General features: G+C 43.9%; 1 protein-coding gene across 1 annotated transcript in view; it reads right to left on the reverse strand.

The window, feature by feature from the left end:
• LOC311145173 (major facilitator superfamily domain-containing protein 3-like) overlaps positions 1–16,766 on the reverse strand; it is a 43,989-nt gene extending 27,223 nt beyond the window's left edge. Inside the window, exons 1-2 of the mRNA XM_084181382.1 lie at positions 16,712–16,766; positions 15,246–16,011 (exon numbers count right to left, since the gene is read on the reverse strand). Coding sequence (XP_084037508.1) covers positions 15,246–15,936 — 691 coding nt within the window. The 5' untranslated portion in view covers positions 15,937–16,011; positions 16,712–16,766. The remainder of the gene's footprint in view (positions 1–15,245; positions 16,012–16,711) is intronic.
• Positions 16,767–19,321: the final 2,555 nt, after the last annotated feature.

Here is a 19,321-nt window from a genome sequence, read left to right on the forward strand (position 1 = left end):
TGGAAGAGGCAGTTTACTCGTTCGCCGTCGGATCCTTACAAGGCACCCCGACCTATGTCCACGATATCTCTGTCTCTTTCTCATGCGAATGACAGGGATTTGGGCCTTGTCGGGTGTCTGTAGAATATCCTTCGCATCCGACTTGTTGATGAAACAAATATTTGTCCAATACGAGGTGATTAAACGCTGTCCTAAATTTGGTGCTGGGGGGCGGGCAGAGGAGGGCTGACAGGTTGCTGATGGAAAATGAGGTGTTTTTGTTTGTGTACGAGCGAGAGCAAAAGATAGAGAGCGAGAGAAGAGGAGGGGGATCAGCATGTGAGGGGAGGAGGGTTGAAGAGTCAATGAGCACACAGAAGGGTTGGATCACAGAGTGGTCACACGAAGCTCAGACAGAAGAGGCCAGGATCAGAGGGGATCACAGAGGACACTTGGGAGAAAACAACAAGCCACAACCCACCCTGGGCACACGATACAGAGAGATCCAGAAAACCACAGATCTACAGTGCATAAACCTTCCATAGACAATAGAGACCCCACACACTCACACTAACAGCCATCCCTACAGGTGTGCAGGGTGTCATAGAGTTTTTTGACCACCTAAGGGACTAGGGTGAAGCACAGGAAAAATACTATTTGTGTGGCAATTGGCCAAGGGTAAAAGCAAGGCAACTTGAACCCCAACCCGCCTAACCAGATGGGTCACTTTGCTAAAATGCTCTTACGTTACCAACTACGTTTTACTCCATTAACAACATGAACTATAACCAATGTTCCCTCAACATTTCTTCAGCACTGAGCAAATTTCAGGTTTGCTGAGCGCAAACTTCGTGAAAATGTTGTGCAATCTCCAGTGCACGTTTACTGTGAACACTGAGGCTGTACCCGCTTTAAGTTAGTTTTAACTGTGGCCAAGTAGGCTACTTGATCATAATGTAGGCCTACCAGAATGGCCAACCATCAAAAACAATGGCGAAAATGCATTCCATCACATTTTAACATGGAAATAGCTATTCTATCATTCAGCCTACAGTAGCAGCCAATGTGTGGTGTTCAATGTAGGCCTACATTCTATGAGACGTTTGGGAAAAAAACATGCAGGGCTTGACAATAACATGTTTATCCACTTGTCTTTCAGACAAGGTGGTGACTGAAAATGTTGTTTTTGATGCATGAAACCACTTTACAAAATAAAAAGCATTATTATTCCCATACCATTATTACAGAGAATCAGACAAATTATGCTACCCTCCGCCTATTGTCTACTTAGCTTTTTCAAGATGCCTCAAAATACAACACTGCCCCTTTAAGAGATCAAAAAAGCTCTTTAGCTGACTTGCTTTTCAAAGATGGCTAGAAATGCACAGATGTTGTGCTTGTTAGAAGCAAACACTCCCCCATTGTTGAATAGACATTGGCTATAAGTGGGCTAATAACTCACTAACTAGCAAAGAATATGAACAAATGTGCACGTGGCTACATGCAACTCTCGCTTTGATCTACAAAAGAAAAGCGCATCTACTCTCGACCGCTCATGCTGTAGCCTAAACACAGTCCAGTTCAAAGTGAATGGCACAGATATACAGTGCAATCGGAAAGTATTCAGACCCCTTCACTTTTTCCGCATTTTGTTACGTTACAGCCTTATTCTAAAATTGATTAATAGTTTTTTTCCCCCTCATCAATTTACACACAATACCCCATAATGACAAAGCAAAAACAGGTTTAGAAATTTTTGCAAATTCATTCAAAATAAAAAACTTAAATATCACATTTACATAGGTATTCAGACCCTTTACTCAGTACTTTGTTGAAGCACCTTTGGCAGTGATTACAGCCTCATGTCTACTTGGGTATGAAGCTACAAGCTTGGCACACCTGTATTTGGGGAGTTTATCCCATTCTCCTCTGCAGATCCTCTGAAGCTCTGTCAGGTTGGGTGGGGAGCGTTGCTGCATAGCTATTTTGAGGTCTCTCCAGAGATGTTCGATCGGATTGAAGTCCGGGCTCTGGCTGGGCCACTCAAGGACATTCAGAGACTTGTACCGAAGCCACTCCTGCGTTGTCTTGGCTGTGTGCTTAGGGTCTTTGTAGTGTTCTTCCCAGTCTGAGGTCCTGAGCGCTCTGGAGCAGGTTTTCATCAAGGATCTCTCTGTACTTTGCTACGTTCATCTTTCCCTAGATCCAGACTAGTCTCCCACTCCCTGCTGCTGAAAAACATCCCCACAGTATGATGCTGCCACCACCATGCTTCACTGTAGGGATGGTGCCAGGTTTCCTCCAGACGTGACGCTTGGCATTCAGGCCAAAAAGTTCAATCTTGGTTTCATCAGACCAAAGAATCTTGTTTCCCATGGTCTGAGAGTTATTTAGGTGGATTTTGGCAAACTCCAAGTGGCCTGTCATGTTCCTTTTATTAAGGAGTGGCTTCCGTCTGACCACTCAACCATAAAGGCCTGATTGGTGGAGTGCTGCAGAGATGGTTGTCCTTCTGGAAGGTTCTCCCATCTCCACAGAGGACCTCTGGAGCTCTGTCAAACTGCGAATGCGCAGTTTGGCCGGGCGACCAGCTCTAGGAATAGTCTTGGTGGTTCCAAACTTCTTCCATTTAAGAATGATGGAGGTCACTGTGTTCTTGGGGAACTTCAATGCTATAGAATTTGTTTGGTACAATTTTTTTTTTTTTTTGTCATTTAGCAGACTTACAGGTCCAATCAATTGAATTCACCACAGGTGGACTCCAATCAAGTTGTAGAAACATCTCAAGGATGATCAATTGAAACAGGATGCACCGGAGCTCAATTTCAAGTCTCATAGCAAAGGGTCTGAATACTTGTGTAAATAAGGTATTTGTGTTTTTAATTTTTTAATACATTTGCAAACATTTCTAAAAACCTGTTTTTGCTTTGTCATTATGGGGTATTGTGTGTAAATTGATGAGAAAAAAAAATGATTAATACATTTTAGAGTAAGGGGTCTGAATACTTTCCGAATGCACTGTATATATGGCAATGGCTATTTGCATATAGGCCTACTTCAGCTCTGATTGGTTATGGCGCACCGATCTGTGTAGAGTCATGCCTGTCAATGCAATAGAATCCTACTCCAATGCACTCTGCCTACAAGAACATCTCCTGCAAAGTTAGTTTTGCATACGATTTCTTGCATAGTTTGTTTTGTAACAGTATGTTAAATTGAAAGTGGGAAATATTGCATTGATTCGATCACAATTCCCATAGTAGAGCGAAACGTTGATAGTGTTAACTAAAGGGGAAAACTCTAGAAAGTTCAGTGAAGTTCAATATAGTGCTTCTCTGCTTGGGCTGATATTTATTCTGCGCAGCAGTCCAAGGGGAGCTGTGCACCCGAGTGCACCTTAGGGAACATTGACTATAACTGTCTTCTCCAACCTGTCTACTTCCAGCTGTAGAAAGCTGCTGAACTACAGAGCTCCATAGCACCTGGACACCCACACCACTCCATCAACACCATTATTCTTCTGGGATCCTAAATGTAGGGCTGGGCGATATGGCAAAAATATAATATGGGCATTTCCATGAGCACCAACATGTGAAGTTCATAGGAGCATGTCAAATTGGGTGTCAAATGAAAGCTAAGAGTCTATATTTTTGAGAAATGAAGGCATACAGTATATACATTTTTCAACCATTTCCCATCCCAAAAATTAGGAATAAGCAATGGCTTTGATTTCTGGTCAAACAGATGGAAAAGGGGTCTTAGACATCTTCTACCAGAAAAAGTCGTAAAAGGTATTAGAAATACATCAAAACACAATAATGTTGAAGTAAAGACCCCCTGCCAACTAATATCAACACTTATATTTAGTTTTGGAGAAATGATTTGCCTTCAGGTAAGTTTAGGAAACACTGCCATGTGCCTTGTAATTCTGTTTAAACCCACATTTCTAAGATGTTTTTCGAATTTCTCTCCCTCATGAGGGAGTATAATAAAAGTTCACAGAAGTAAAAGGTAAAGGTAGACCTACCAATTAGTTAGTGTTTTTACTGATATCAAGTTTGTTTATGAATTCTGAAGTGATTAAAACGTAATAATTCTTAATAAAACAAATCAGTAACGAAATTACTGCAATTGAATTGGCTACAATGGGACAGAGTAGTCACAAACCACAGTTGGGTCACCTGCTACTGTCCTCCCTTCCACTGGCATACTGTTATGTTCAGCTCATAACTGCTTTCTTTTCTCTTTTTGTCATGTGGTGGTCAAAGCAAGACTGTGAAAACAGTCTGGACAACCCCTCCCTTTCACTCTCTTTCCTCTCTCTGTCCAGTTCATTTCACCTCTCCCGGCTCTTACTGATACCTACCATGACACCTACCACCCATCCTCTTTCCATTTACTGTAACAAGCATCCTCACCCACTGAGTAGCGACTGACACGGACGGCCACGGACGTTGAAAAGTAGTTGCAATTTGGTCAGTCCGCCCTGGCTTGACCAAATCTGAACCAATCATAGACATCGATGTTTCACAAGTTTGGACAGCACAGTAATGTACCGTATTATACAAGGGGTGGTTCTAATCCTGAATGCTGATTGGTTAAAACTGCATTCCAGCCGGTGTCTATTGCGCAAGTTTCTCTGTTTCATCTGACTGCGCAATCCACTGTCTCATCAGCCCAGCCAGGCACTTTATAAACTTGATTTCCACCATAAAAAGCATCTAGACATTATCTCACATTTATCTTAGACTAACATTTAGTTTTCAACAGCAGAGATTTGTATAAACCTTGCTGTCGGTCTCTCCGATATTTGCAACATTGTTTCAATATTCAAATTCGATCTCCAGTTGTCCCATAGTAATGAACGTGTCGGGATGAGACAGACAGGCAGGCAGCTTTTCTCAGCCAGTCGAAATCATGAATCAGCATAATTTTTATGGTTATACACAAAGAAATGTCAATTGAAAAAAGGTAAAACGAAATGAAGTGCAGCTAGTTTGCAGTCTTTCCAGCTTCAGTTTGAAGTGATTGTGTTAGCTGTGTTGTTGGCTAGCTCCTCTGAACAACAGTGTCCTGATGAGAGAGGACATTTTCTATGCCAGGCGAAATTGCGCCTCATTAGCTCATTATGGATGTATCCAAAAAAATGCCACTAGAAAACAGCTTAAACAAATATAAATGCAGCTACTGTTGTTATTCTGGTTGGACTTTTTGTTGTGACTGTAAATTAGCCGTAGTTGGCTAGCTAGCAAGCAAGGGATAAGAACGAACAACCAGCCGGTTTAGGTAGCAACCCTAGATTTGTATCGGGACTATATCTTGTGGAAGGATGAAATAGTATGACTAAATACATAAAAATTATGTTTAAAGAAAATATGTCAATCATTATTTGAATATGTTGGTAACAGTTTGCCAATATATCCTCCAAACACTGGCTTCTTGGGCATTATCACTTACGTAGAGCACAGTCGAGAACAGTACAGTACTGGGGGGGGGCCTCGGACCCCACTTTGAGAACCCCTGCAGTAGAGTAAAGAAAAGTACAGTACTGTACAGTAGAGTAGAATTCAGTACGGTACAGTAGAGTTCAGTACTGTACAGTAGAGTAGAGCTCATTACAGTATTGTACAGTAGAGTTCAGTACTGTACCGTCGTGGTCAAAAGTTTTGATAATGACACAAATACTAATTTTCACAAAGTCTGCTGCCTCAGTTTTGATGATGGCAATTTGCATATACTCCAGAATGTCATGAAGAGTGATCAGATGAATTGCAATTAATTGCAAAGTCCCTCTTTGCTATGAAAATCCCCTTAATCCCCAAAAAACATTTCCACTGCATTTCTGCCCTGCCACAAAAGGTCCAGCTGCAATCATGTCAGTGTTTCTCTCGTTAACACAGGTGAGAGTGTTGACGAGGACAAGGCTGGAGATCACTCTGTCATGCTGATTGAGTTAGAATAAGCTTTAAAAAGGAGGGTGGTGCTTGAAATCATTGTTCTTCCTCTGTTAACCATGGTTACCTGCAAGGAAACACGTGCCGTCCTCATTGCTTTGCACAAAAAGGGCTTCACAGGCAAGGATATTGCTGCTAGTAAGATTGCACCTAAATCAACCATTTATCGGATCATCAAGAACTTCAAGGAGAGAGGTTCAATTGTTGTGAAGGCAGAGTCAGGGCACCCAAGAAAGTCCAGCAAGCGCCAGGACCATCTCCTAAAGTTGATTCAGCTGCGGGATCGGGGCACCACCAGTGCAGAGCTTGCTCAGGAATGGCAGCAGGCAGGTGTGAGTGAATCTGCACGCACAGTGAGGCAAATACTTTTGGAGGATGGCCTGGTGTCAAGAAGGGCAGCAAATAAGCCACTTCTCTCCAGGAAAAACATCAGGGACAAACTGATATTCTGCAAAAAGGTACAGGGATTGGACTGCTGAGGACTGGGGTAAAGTCATTTTCTCTGATGAATCCCCTTTCCGATTGTTTGGGGCATCCGGAAAACACCTTGTCCGGAGAAGACAAGGTGAGCGCTACCATCAGTCCTGTGTCATGCCAACAGTAAAGCATCCTGAGACCATTCATGTGTGGGGTTGCTTCTCAGCCAAGGGAGTGGGCTCACTCACAATTTTGCCTAAGAACACAGCCATGAATAAAGAATGGTACCAACACATCCTCCGAGAGCAGCTTCTCCCAACCATCCAAGAACAGTTTGGTGACGACAAATGCCTTTTCCAGCATGATGGAGCACCTTGCCATAAGGCAAAAGTGATAACTAAGTGTTGTTTATCATCCCAGGACGTGTCTTGACTGGAGTAGCCTAGAGAAGCTAATTGAGGCCTCATGCTGCGCTCTCTCTCAAACCCCATTCAGATAAAACAGTAATTTTATTCCTTCTTGCATTGCTTTAGTGAACTCTCACTCCACTTGCTACACATTGAGCCCCTTTGATTGGCCAACATAAACAACAAGCTACACACATCTACAGGCTACTGCTTTTATTTTATGGGGCGCACCTTGCACGTCATAAAAACTATATTAAAAAGTTTGTTTTATTAAATTAATCATTTGAAATGTCATGGTACAGTGAGGGAAAAAAGTATTTGATCCCCTGCTGACTTTGTACGTTTGCCCACTAACAAAGACATGATCAGTCTATAATTTTAATGGTAGGTTTATTTGAAAAGTGAGAGACAGAATAACAACAACAAAAAATCGAGAAAAACGCATGTCAAAAATGTTATGAATTGATTTGTATTTTAATGAGGGAAATAAGTATTTGACCCCTCTGCAAAACATGACTTAGTACTTGGTGGCAAAACCCTTGTTGGCAATCACAGAGGTCAGACGTTTCTTGTAATTGGCCACCAGGTTTGCACACATCTCAGGAGGGATTTTGTCCCACTCCTCTTTGCAGATCTTCTCCAAGTCATTAAGGTTTCGAGGCTGACGTTTGGCAACTCGAACCTTCAGCTCCCTCCACAGATTTTCTATGGGATTAAGGTCTGGAGACTGGCTAGGCCACTCCAGGACCTTAATGTGCTTCTTCTTGAGCCACTCCTTTGTTGCCTTGGCCGTGTGTTTTGGGTCATTGTCATGCTGGAATACCCATCCACGACCCATTTTCAATGCCCTTGCTGAGGGAAGGAGGTTCTCACCCAAGATTTGACGGTACATGGCCCCGTTCATCGTCCCTTTGATGCGGTGAAGTTGTCCTGTCCCCTTAGCAGAAAAACACCCCCAAAGCATAATGTTTCCACCTCCATGTTTGATGGTGGGGATGGTGTTCTTGGGGTCATAGGCAGCATTCCTCCTCCTCCAAACACAGCGAGTTGAGTTGATGCCAAAGAGCTCGATTTTGGTCTCATCTGACCACAACACTTTCACCCAGTTCTCCTCTGAATCATTCAGATGTTCATTGGCAAACTTCAGACGGGCTTGTATATGTGCTTTCTTGAGCAGGGGGACCTTGCGGGCGCTGCAGGATTTCAGTCCTTCACGGCGTAGTGTGTTACCAATTGTTTTCTTGGTGACAATGGTCCCAGCTGCCTTGAGATCATTGACAAGATCCTCCTGTGTAGTTCTGAGCTGATTCCTCACCGTTCTCATGATCATTGCAACTCCACGAGGTGAGATCTTGCATGGAGCCCCAGGCCGAGGGAGATTGACAGTTCTGTTGTGTTTCTTCCATTTGCGAATAATCGCACCAACTGTTGTCACCTTCTCACCAAGATGCTTGGCGATGGTCTTGTCGCCCATTCCAGCCTTGTGTAGGTCTACAATCTTGTCCCTGACATCCTTGGAGAGCTCTTTGGTCTTGGCCATGGTGGAGAGTTTGGAATCTGATTGATTGATTGCTTTTGTGGACAGGTGTCTTTTATACAGGTAACGAGCTGAGATTAGGAGCACACTCTTAAAGGGAGTGCTCCTAATCTCAGCTTGTTACCTGTATAAAAGACACCTGGGAGCCAGAAATCTTTCTGATTGAGAGGGGGTCAAATACTTATTTTCCTAATTAAAATGCAAATCAATTTATAACATTTTTGACATGCGTTTTTCTGGAAAAAAAATTCTTAGTCAGTGGGCAAACGTACAAAATCAGCAGGGGATCAAATACTTTTTTCCCCTCACTGTATATCCTAGTATGTAACAATATCACATGGATGTTTTAATTTAATTTAGAAAAAGCCTTTTCAGTGTTAAAAGAGGCCTATAATATTTTTTTTGAACTCGCACAATTATTGGAATACTAACGTCCGATCGGATATTCGAATAACCGTGCCCATCCCGTAGTATAATGTACTGTATTGTACTGTACTGAAAATTTCTAATTTACCATAATCTATTGTACTGAACTCCACTGTGCTGTGATGTCCAAACTTGTGAAACAGATGTACGTCTATGATTGTTTCAGATTTGGTCTGGTCCGGACCAACCAAAAAAATCTAATTCAAGGTGTCATGTCATAGCTGATACGCCATTCCGTTTTTGGAAACATGGTCACATAAAAAACTGAAGGAGATTTTACCGTAATTCTGTTATCAAACATTGCATCTGCATAGTTCTTACAGTAAATGTGTTTTTGTGAAATTTTCTGTGTAAATTGTTCAACGTAATCCTTGTGCATAGAGTTGTATGGTTTGTTAAACTTTGAAATCAAAGGTTTTTGTTTGGCAGCCCTACCTACATGTCACCAGTGTACTGACCAACTACAGTTGAAGTCGGAAGTTTACATTACATTTGTACATTTTAGTCATTTAGCAGACGCTCTTATCCAGAGCGACTTACAGTTAGTGCATACATTATTTTATTATTTTATTTTCCATACTGGTCCCCCGTGGGAATCAAACCCACAACCCTGGCGTTGCAAATGCCATGCTCTACCAACTGAGCTACATCCCTGCCGGCCATTCCCTCCACTACCCTGGACAACGCTGGGGCAATTGTCATGTGACTCATTAGTGTTACAAGGTCTCAGGTGTGAATGGGGAGCATGTGTGTTAAATTTGGTGTCATCGCTCTCACACTCCCTCATACTGGTCTCTGGAAGTTCAACATGGCACCTCATGGCAAAGAACTCTCTGAGGATATGAAAAAAATAATTGTTGCTCTACATAAAGATGGCCTGGACTATAAGAACATTGCCAAGACCCTGAAACTGAGCTGCAGCACGGTGGCCAAGACCATACAGTGGTTTAACAAGACAGGTTCCACTCAGAACAGGCCTCGCCATGGTCGACCAAAGAAGTTGAGTGCACGTGCTCAGCGTCATATCCAGAGGTTGTCTTTGGGAAATAGACATATGAGTGCTGCCAGCATTGCTGCAGAGGTTGAAGGGGTGGGGGGTAAGCCTGTCAGTGCTCAGACCATACGCCGCACACGGCATCAAATTGGTCTGCAAGGCTGTCGTCCCAGAAGGAAGCCTCTTCTAAAGATGATGCACAAGAAAGCCCGCAAACAGTTTGCTGAAGACAAGCAGACTAAGGACATGGATTACTGGAACCATGTCCTGTGGTCTGATGAGACCAAGATAAACTTATTTGGTTCAGATGGTGTCAAGCATGTGTGGCGGCAACCAGGTGAGGAGTACAAAGACAAGTGTGTCTTGCCTACAGTCAAGCATGGTGGTGGGAGTGTCATGGTCTGGGGCTGCATGAGTGCTGCCGGCACTGGGGAGCTACAGTTCATTGAGGGAACCATGAATGCCAACATGTACCGTGACATACTGAAGCATAGCATGAACCCCTCCCTTCGGAGACTGGGCCGCAGGGCAGTATTCCAACATGATAAGGACCCCAAACACACCTCCAAGACGACCACTGCCTTGCTAAAGAAGCTGAGGGTAAAGGTGATGGACTGGCCAAGCATGTCTCCAGACCTAAACCCTATTGAGCATCTGTGGGGCATCCTCAAACGGAAGGTGGACGAGTGCAAGGTCTCTAACATCCACCAGCTCCGTGATGTCGTCAGTCATGGAGGAGTGGAAGAGGACTCCAGTGGCAACCTGTGAGGCTCTGGTGAACTCCATGCCCAAGAGGGTTAAGGCAGTGCTGGAAAATGATGGTGGCCACACAAAATATTGACACTTTGGGCCCAATTTGGACATTTTCACATAGAGGTGTACTCACATTTGTTGCCAGCGGTTTAGACATTAATGGCTGTGTGTTGAGTTATTTTGAGGGGACAGCAAATTTACACTGTTATACAAGCTGTACACTCACTACTTTACATTGTAGCAAAGTGTCATTTCTTCAGTGTTGTCACATGAAAAGATATACTCAAATATTCACAAAAATGTGAGGGGTGTACTCACTTTTGTGAGATACTGTATATCTATTGGTTGACAAAGCAAACAAACACTGACAAGGCAATCCAGGGGAGCAGTGTTATGGACAACCAAACACGGTCACTGGTGGGTTTGCTTTACAAATTAAACCTCTGGGGGAACACCCCACACAGTATTGGAAAAGTAATGTTATACCATCGTAATACTGTCCTCTCTCTTTAGGCCTCTTTGCCTTTATCCATCTCTGTCTATGTCGCTCTCTGGGCACCATGTGGTGGTTCTTCATTAATTCATCCCCCCTTCAGTCTTCCTCTTTCCCTCTGGAAAATTACACCCCACACCCCTCTCTCCCCCCACTTCTCAACCCCAACCCATCTCTGCCCCCTCACCACGCTCTTCCATCATCTCTCCTGTGTCTCACAGTCTATCCTCCTACTCCAACCTACGGCTGTGCATGGCGGGCAGGCGGGCGGGGGGGGGGGGGTCAGTCTCATCTAAGCTCATTCCCCCCACCACCCACCCGGTCACTTCCCAGAGGAATCGTCCATTCTGTCTTCTCACAGACACACGCAAACACACACTGTCTCTCACCGTCACTAACATCTTCTCATGCAATCCCTGGACCAGTCCTGCCTCCACACTATAACATCCATCCACAGTAGGTAGATGTCGGCCCTAAGTAAACCACTGACTGATACAGGGTTAAGTTTTTCTCCATTTGACTAGTGGTGGCCGCAACACAGGGGTCATCCAAATGGCTCGCTGTCATTGGTTGTGTGGTTGTACACAGAGCAAACTCACTGTGTTCATAAAGAGTGTGTTGGAGAGTGGGGTCTGAGAGGAGTGTGTGTGTGTGTGTGTGTGTGTTGGGGGGGGGGTTCCAGGCAGACCTCACACACATAGTTAGACACACGAACACACCCTTGCACATACATACAGTGAGGGAAAAAAGTATTTGATCCCCTGCTGATTTTGTACGTTTGCCCACTGACAAAGAAATGATCAGTCTATAATTTTAATGGTAGGTTTATTTGAACAGTGAGAGACAGAATAACAACAAAAAAATCCAGACAAACGCATGTCAAAAATGTTAGAAATTGATTTGCATTTTAATTAGGGAAATAACTATAACTATTTGAACCCCCTCTCAATCAGAAAGATTTCTGGCTCCCAGGTGTCTTTTATACAGGTAACGAGCTGAGATTAGGAGCACACTCTTAAAGGGAGTGCTCCTAATCTCAGCTTGTTACCTGTATAAAAGACACCTGTCCACAGAAGCAATCAATCAGATTCCAAACTCTCCACCATGGCCAAGACCAAAGAGCTCTCCAAGGATGTCAGGGACAAGATTGTAGACCTACACAAGGCTGGAATGGGCTACAAGACCAATCGCCAAGCAGCTTGGTGAGAAGGTGACAACAGTTGGTGCGATTATTCGCAAATGGAAGAAAGACAAAAGACTGTCAATCTCCCTCGGCCTGGGGCTCCATGCAAGATCTCACCTCGTGGAGTTATATTGATCATGAGAACGGTGAGGAATCAGCCCAGAACTACACGGGAGGATCTTGTCAATGATCTCAAGGCAGCTGGGACCATAGTCACCAAGAAAACAATTGGTAACACACTACGCAGTGAAGGACTGAAATCCTGCAGCGCCCGCAAGGTCCCCCTGCTCAAGAAAGCACATATACCGTCTGAAGTTTGCCAATGAACATCTGAATGATTCAGAGGAGAACTGGGTGAAAGTGTTGTGGTCAGATGAGACCAAAATCGAGCTCTTTGGCATCAACTCAACTCGCTGTGTTTGGAGGAGGAGGAATGCTGCCTATGACCCCAAGAACACCATCCCCACCGTCAAACATGGAGGTGGAAACATTATGCTTTGGGGGTGTTTTTCTGCTAAGGGGACAGGACAACTTCACCGCATCAAAGGGACGATGGACGGGGCCATGTACCGTCAAATCTTGGGTGAGAACCTCCTTCCCTCAGCAAGGGCATTGAAAATGGGTCGTGGATGGGTATTCCTGCATGACAATGACCCAAAACACACGGCCAAGGCAACAAAGGAGTGGCTCAAGAAGAAGCACATTAAGGTCCTGGAGTGGCCTAGCCAGTCTCCAGACCTTAATCCCATAGAAAATCTGTGGAGGGAGCTGAAGGTTCGAGTTGCCAAACGTCAGCCTCGAAACCTTAATGACTTGGAGAAGATCTGCAAAGAGGAGTGGGACAAAATCCCTCCTGAGATGTGTGCAAACCTGGTGGCCAACTACAAGAAATGTCTGACCTCTGTGATTGCCAACAAGGGTTTTGCCACCAAGTACTAAGTCATGTTTTGCAGAGGGGTCAAATACTTATTTCCCTCATTAAAATGTATTTTTACATGCGTTTTTCTGGATTTTTTGTTTGTTATTCTGTCTCTCACTGTTCAAATAAACCTACCATTAAAACTATAGACTGATCATGTCCGACACTTGCACACAAACATTCTGACCTTTTAGTCTGAATTGAAGAGTGGACAACTAAGATGGTTATTTGTAATTATACAAGTGTTGATTATATTAGCTATGATGATTATTAGGGCTATGACGATACCAGTATCTCACTATTTTTCCATGGCAAAAATGAAAACACGAAGCAGAACAAACTCTTTGGTCCTTTAAAAACCTGCTATATGAAGAATAGTGTGCTATAGCTTGGAAAATAAATAAAAGTGACTCTGGATGACAACATAATGATGTTTGTTTCCAACATTAGGGCTGTTTTCCTAAAGAAGTAAAATACGCTTTGTGTTTTGTTTCCTGGACACGATAATAACGAGTATCGCAATACTGGTATCGTCCTGGACCGAATGATGTTAATATTTATAACATTATGAGGATGAGGATGTTTACGATAATGGCGATGAAGACAATGATTGCGATGGAGAAGGTGACAGTGGTGATAATGATGATGAGATGAAAATGATGCTGGTGAACCCCTCAGACGGATTAGTGTCGGGGGGGGGGGGGGGGGGGGGGGGTCCTGTCTAGTGTCTGCCTGGGCACATCTGATTACTGTGCCAACCCTAACAGACTATCTCTCTCAAACACACACACACGCACACACACACACAAATGCGCACAACACACATATACAGGAAAAAACTATTGCACACACAAGCAAACGTATGCAAATGTAAAATAGCATGTTTTCCCACCACCCACACAAAGACCAGTGTGATGCTGCGTCTTCCATTTCAGTTTCCTTTTTTTTTTTTTAAGCCACAGACACAAAGACACTCCAGGCCTAATCCTTACATAATCTCCTTCTGTTGCCAAACACCAAACTCTGATATCAACTCTCTCTCTCACACACACACACAAACACACACAGCTTAACACCAAACTGTGTTTATCACAAATCTTTCTCTCTTGCAAATATGAACCACAAAAAAATTGTTTAAAGGACAACATTCCTAACATCTCACTAGGCCTAATATATACCTGTTGCTTTGTACATCAATGCTATTCACACAGCTTAAATTTTCATATTTTCTAAGAACAGGACTTTTAGTAGGTTCTGGACTCCCTGGTAATAACCCCATTCCCTTCATCCATCAACAGGCAAGATTAGCAGGGCCCTCTAGTCTAGGATATGGCAACAGAGACATCTGTTGGCAAGAAATGAGACCACAGCTGAATGGAGAAAAGGCACCTCTCAGTCTTCCTTACCTCACAAAAGCGGCTATAGGACTGCGTTGTGTTCATTTAGGCACCAAACTGAAGAAAACTGACTGAAACAGCAAGGGGATTACTTGGATTGGACCAATATAAAATGCATAATTCTGTTCACCATTGCAAACCGTTTAAAAATGTGTTCTGTTGCGTGCCTTAGTAAACACTACACAGGGTTGCATTCATTATTACCAAACAGAAGAAAACAGACTGAAACAGGGAGGGATTATCAGAGCTTGTCCAATAAGAAACGCTTGCAACTTCGCACAGCCATTGAAGAGGAGTGGGACAACATTCCACAGGCCACAATCAACAGCCTAATCAACTCTATGCGAAGGAGATGTGTCGCGCTGCATGAGGCAAATAGTGGTCACACCAGATACTGACTGGTTTTCTGATCCACGCCCCTACCTTTTTAGGTATCTGTGACCAACAGATGCATATCTGTATTCCCAGTCATGTGAAATCCATAGATTAGGACCTAATGAATTTTTCAATTGACTGATTTCCTTATATGAACTGTAACTCAGTCAAATCTTTTAAATTGTTGCGTTTATATTTTTGTTCAGTGTAGATTTATCTGTGTGCTTTTCAACTATGGACTACTATGAGAAAACATGTTTTGGCAAATGGTCTAATTATTTATGACCAAGTGGGTTTCTTATGTAGTAGCCTGGCAGTGGATTAGGTTTAGTGTTAGGACTTTTAGGTACTTCTCCAGTTGGTGCAATCAGTAAGTGTGCATGGTTGTCAGACTCAGACTAGTAGACTTACCCAGTTTGTATGTGAGAACGTAGAGCATGGTCCAGGGCGTCCCAGGTACTGACAGCAGCTTCTGCCACACCCTCCAGGGATGCACAGCGTCCGACTGGACCCCTCTCCTCCCCTCTGCCTGGCCCCTCAACAGCTCATCATCCAGCACGGGGGCCCCCCACACAAACAGTGCCACTCCGAAGTACACAAAGGCCAACAGCATGAACATAGAGCCCCACCCGGCCACGTCGATCACAGCCAGGAGCCCGCCCCCGGCAAACACCGAGCCGGCCTTGTAGCCCACCACCTGGGCCGTGTTGCCCAGGCCCAGCTCGCTGCGGCCCTTCAGAAGTCCCACAGCGGCCCCGTCCACCGCAATGTCCTGAACCGACGCCAGGGCATTCATGGCCAGCAGTGTCCCTGCCACACACCAGATGTGGGTCTCTGGGGACAGGGCAGCGCTGAAGAGACAGGTGAGCGCCAGGCCAGAGACAGTGGCCACAAGCCAGCGCCGCTTGGTACCCACACGATCCACCAGGGGCGCCCAGAGGACCTTGAGCACCCAGGGGAAGTAGAGGATTTTGGTCAGGCCGATGCGCGTGAGGGAATGGCCCGCCCCACGGAGGTAGACGGGGAGCAGCGAGGACTGGAGCCCATAGGGGATCCCCTGGACAAAGTACAGGAGGCCCAGGAAAACCAGCTTGTCATTCATGATTCAATGGGTGCGGGACAGTTCTTCAGGTCATGACGATGGTCCGCCAGGAGCTGATTGAATGGGTCGATCAGCCTTGGAGAGGTGGGGAAGAGAGAGAGAGGGGATAATTTCACTGACAAAAAGTTCACAAACATGAGCAAATGGGTGCCGGAGTCTGGTCTAGTGGTAGCACTGCTGACTCCAGACCACACATGCCAGCTGGAGATGGGGTTAAAAATCCCACCTCATTCCCTACTCTCTGGATCTCCTTCTCTACCTGTCACAGTCAATAAAACAATACAAAAAAAGTATTTATTTTTAAACATGCGCAAACGGATTTGAACTCGCAAGATTTATTGGGTTTTATTATGTAAGTGAAATAAACAAAGTGGTAGAAGCACATTATAGATTACTGCAGACTGATGCATCAGACAGCTGTCGAACGTTTGCTTATTTACCAGAAAGAATTAACTTTAACTAGTTCCCTTTCCTTTGAATTAAATGTATAACATAATGGGATAGTGTGTAGATATCATTTTACGCCCCAAACTTGACCTTTACATAGTAGCAAGCAAAGCTAACAATGTCTCGGTAAATTGGCTAGACATAGCACTTGCAAGCAATAAACAATAAACATGCATGGCCAATGCTCAAGCTAACGCTGTGATACAACCCATTCAGAACAAGTATCAGCGCGTGCCAATAGCTAGCAATTTCGGTCGTAATTTTTTCTAAATATTATAAAAGGTATATCTCAGTGCAATCTGTTTTCAAAGTTGTTGTTGTTACATACTGGAATCTGTTAGCCGAAGCCGATCCGCTTCCGAACTGCTCTGCCCTTGAAAAACTACTTCCGGGGCGTTTGGCTCTGTTTACCTAAAATAGCCGTTCATTTGGCTCCCAAACGGCTAGTAGTGCTTAAAAAGATGAAAAAACATGAAAAATATAATATTTCTAACGTGAAATGTGAGTTCAAATACATTTACATGAATACTCTCTCCTCACTACCTATTGTTCCTGCAGTGAGGAATTACCATCTTCAGATAATGTTTTTATAACTTCACTTCTACAGATCATCGCTGTATGGAGCTCAAAAAGCAGTAGCAGCAGTATGCAAATCAGGGAGCGAAATGAATGTTTTTTTCACAGATGCGATTCTTCTTCTAAGGCAGGGGTGTCAAACTCATTTTAGCTCAGGGGCCACATGGAGGAAAATCTATTCCCAAGTGGGCCGGACCGGTAAAATCATGGTATATATAACTTAAAAACAACAACTTCAGATTGTTTTCTTTGTTTTAATACTATCAACATAAAACATAAAGCTGGAGCCTGAGGACAGTGTGTCCAAAATAGTACAAGCATAACATCACTATTAATCATAAAACACCTCAAGTTTATTTGAAAATTCTAAAGAAAAAGAACACACAAACGCACAATGCCTCAGTGATTCACAGAACTGTTTCACAGATCACAGAACTATATCAGGGTGTCATTTCTCAGGCAGAAATGTAGAAACAAATAATGAAATCCTGTTCCCCAAACAAGTGCAAGAACCACAGAGTCAAGAATAGGTTAAATATACAAATAAAATAAAATCAATTAAAAACAATAGCACATCAACATAAAAACATATAAACATAAAGCTGGAGCCTGAGGACAGTGTGTCCAATAGCACAACATCACTATTAATCATAAAACACCTCAAGTTATTTGAAAGTTCTGAGGACAAACAACACACAAACACACAATGCCTCAGTGATTCACAGAAGTATATCACAGATCACAGAACTATATCAGGGTGTCTCATGCAGCACTTTAAGTGGGGTTGCATAGTTTATTTGACTCCTGATACCTGGCATCTTTTAGCTTTCACCAGCGCATCAATATCAGGCGTCACATCCTGAGTGGCAGCCAACTTCAGGATGTGATTCAAGTGCTTGTGCGTGAGCCTTGAGCGCAGCTTTGTTTTATTTATGCTCATTACAGAGAACTTGCTCACAAAGATACAGTGGGGAGAACAAGTATTTGATACACTGCCGATTTTGCAGGTTTTCCTACTTACAAAGCATGTAGAGGTCTGTAATTTTTATCATAGGTACACTTCAACTGTGAGAGACGGAATCTAAAACAAGAGTCCAGAAAATCACATTGTATGATTTTTAAGTAATTAATTTGCATTTTATTGCATGACATAAGTATTTGATACATCAGAAAAGCAGAACTTTTAATATTTGGTACAGAAACCTTTCTTTGCAATTACAGAGATCATATGTTTCCTGTAGGTCTTGACCAGGTTTGGCCACACTGCATACAGACCTTCTCCAGATCCTTCAGGTTTCGGGGCTGTCGCTGGGCAATACGGACTTTCAGCTCCCTCCAAAGATTTTCTATTGGGTTCAGGTCTGGAGACTGGCTAGGCCACTCCAGGACCTTGAGATGCTTCTTACGGAGCCACTCCTTAGTTGCCCTGGCTGTGTGTTTCGGGTTGTTGTCATGCTGGAAGACCCAGCCACGACCCATCTTCAATGCTCTTACTGAGGGAAGGAGGTTGTTGGCCAAGATCTCGCGATACATGGCCCCATCCATCCTCCCCTCAATACGGTGCAGTCATCCTGTCCCCTTTGCAGAAAAGCATCCCCAAAGAATGATGTTTCCACCTCCATGCTTCACAGTTGGGATGGTGTTCTTGGGGTTGTACTCATCCTTCTTCTTCCTCCAAACACGGCGAGTGGAGTTTAGACCAAAAAGCTCTATTTTTGTCTCATCAGACCACATGACTTTCTCCCATTCCTCCTCTGGATCATCCAGATGATCATTGGCAAACTTCAGACGGGCCTGGACATGCGCTGGCTTGAGCAGGGGGACCTTGCGTGCGCTGCAGGATTTTAATCCATGACGCCGTAGTGTGTTACTAATGGTTTTCTTTGAGACTGTGGTCCCAGCTCTCTTCAGGTCATTGACCAGGTCCTGCCGTGTAGTTCTGGGCTGATCCCTCACCTTCCTCATGATCATTGATGCCCCACGAGGTGAGATCTTGCATGGAGCCCCAGACCGAGGGTGATTGACCGTCATATTGAACTTCTTCCATTTTCTAATAATTGCGCCAACAGTTGTTGCCTTCTCACCAAGCTGCTTGCCTATTGTCCTGTAGCCCATCCCAGCCTTGTGCAGGTCTACAATTTTTATCCCTGATGTCCTTACACAGCTCTCTGGTCTTGGCCATTGTGGAGAGGTTGGAGTCTGTTTGATTGAGTGTGTGGACAGGTGTTTTTATACAGGTAACGAGTTTAAACAGGTGCAGTTAATACAGGTAATGAGTGGAGAACAGGAGGGCTTCTTAAAGAAAAACTAACAGGTCTGTGAGAGCCAGAATTCTTACTGGTTGGTAGGTGATCAAATACTT

This window comes from Coregonus lavaretus, assembly GCF_964263955.1.
Source record: "Coregonus lavaretus genome assembly, chromosome: 17".
Taxonomy (NCBI): Eukaryota; Metazoa; Chordata; class Actinopteri; order Salmoniformes; family Salmonidae; genus Coregonus; species Coregonus lavaretus.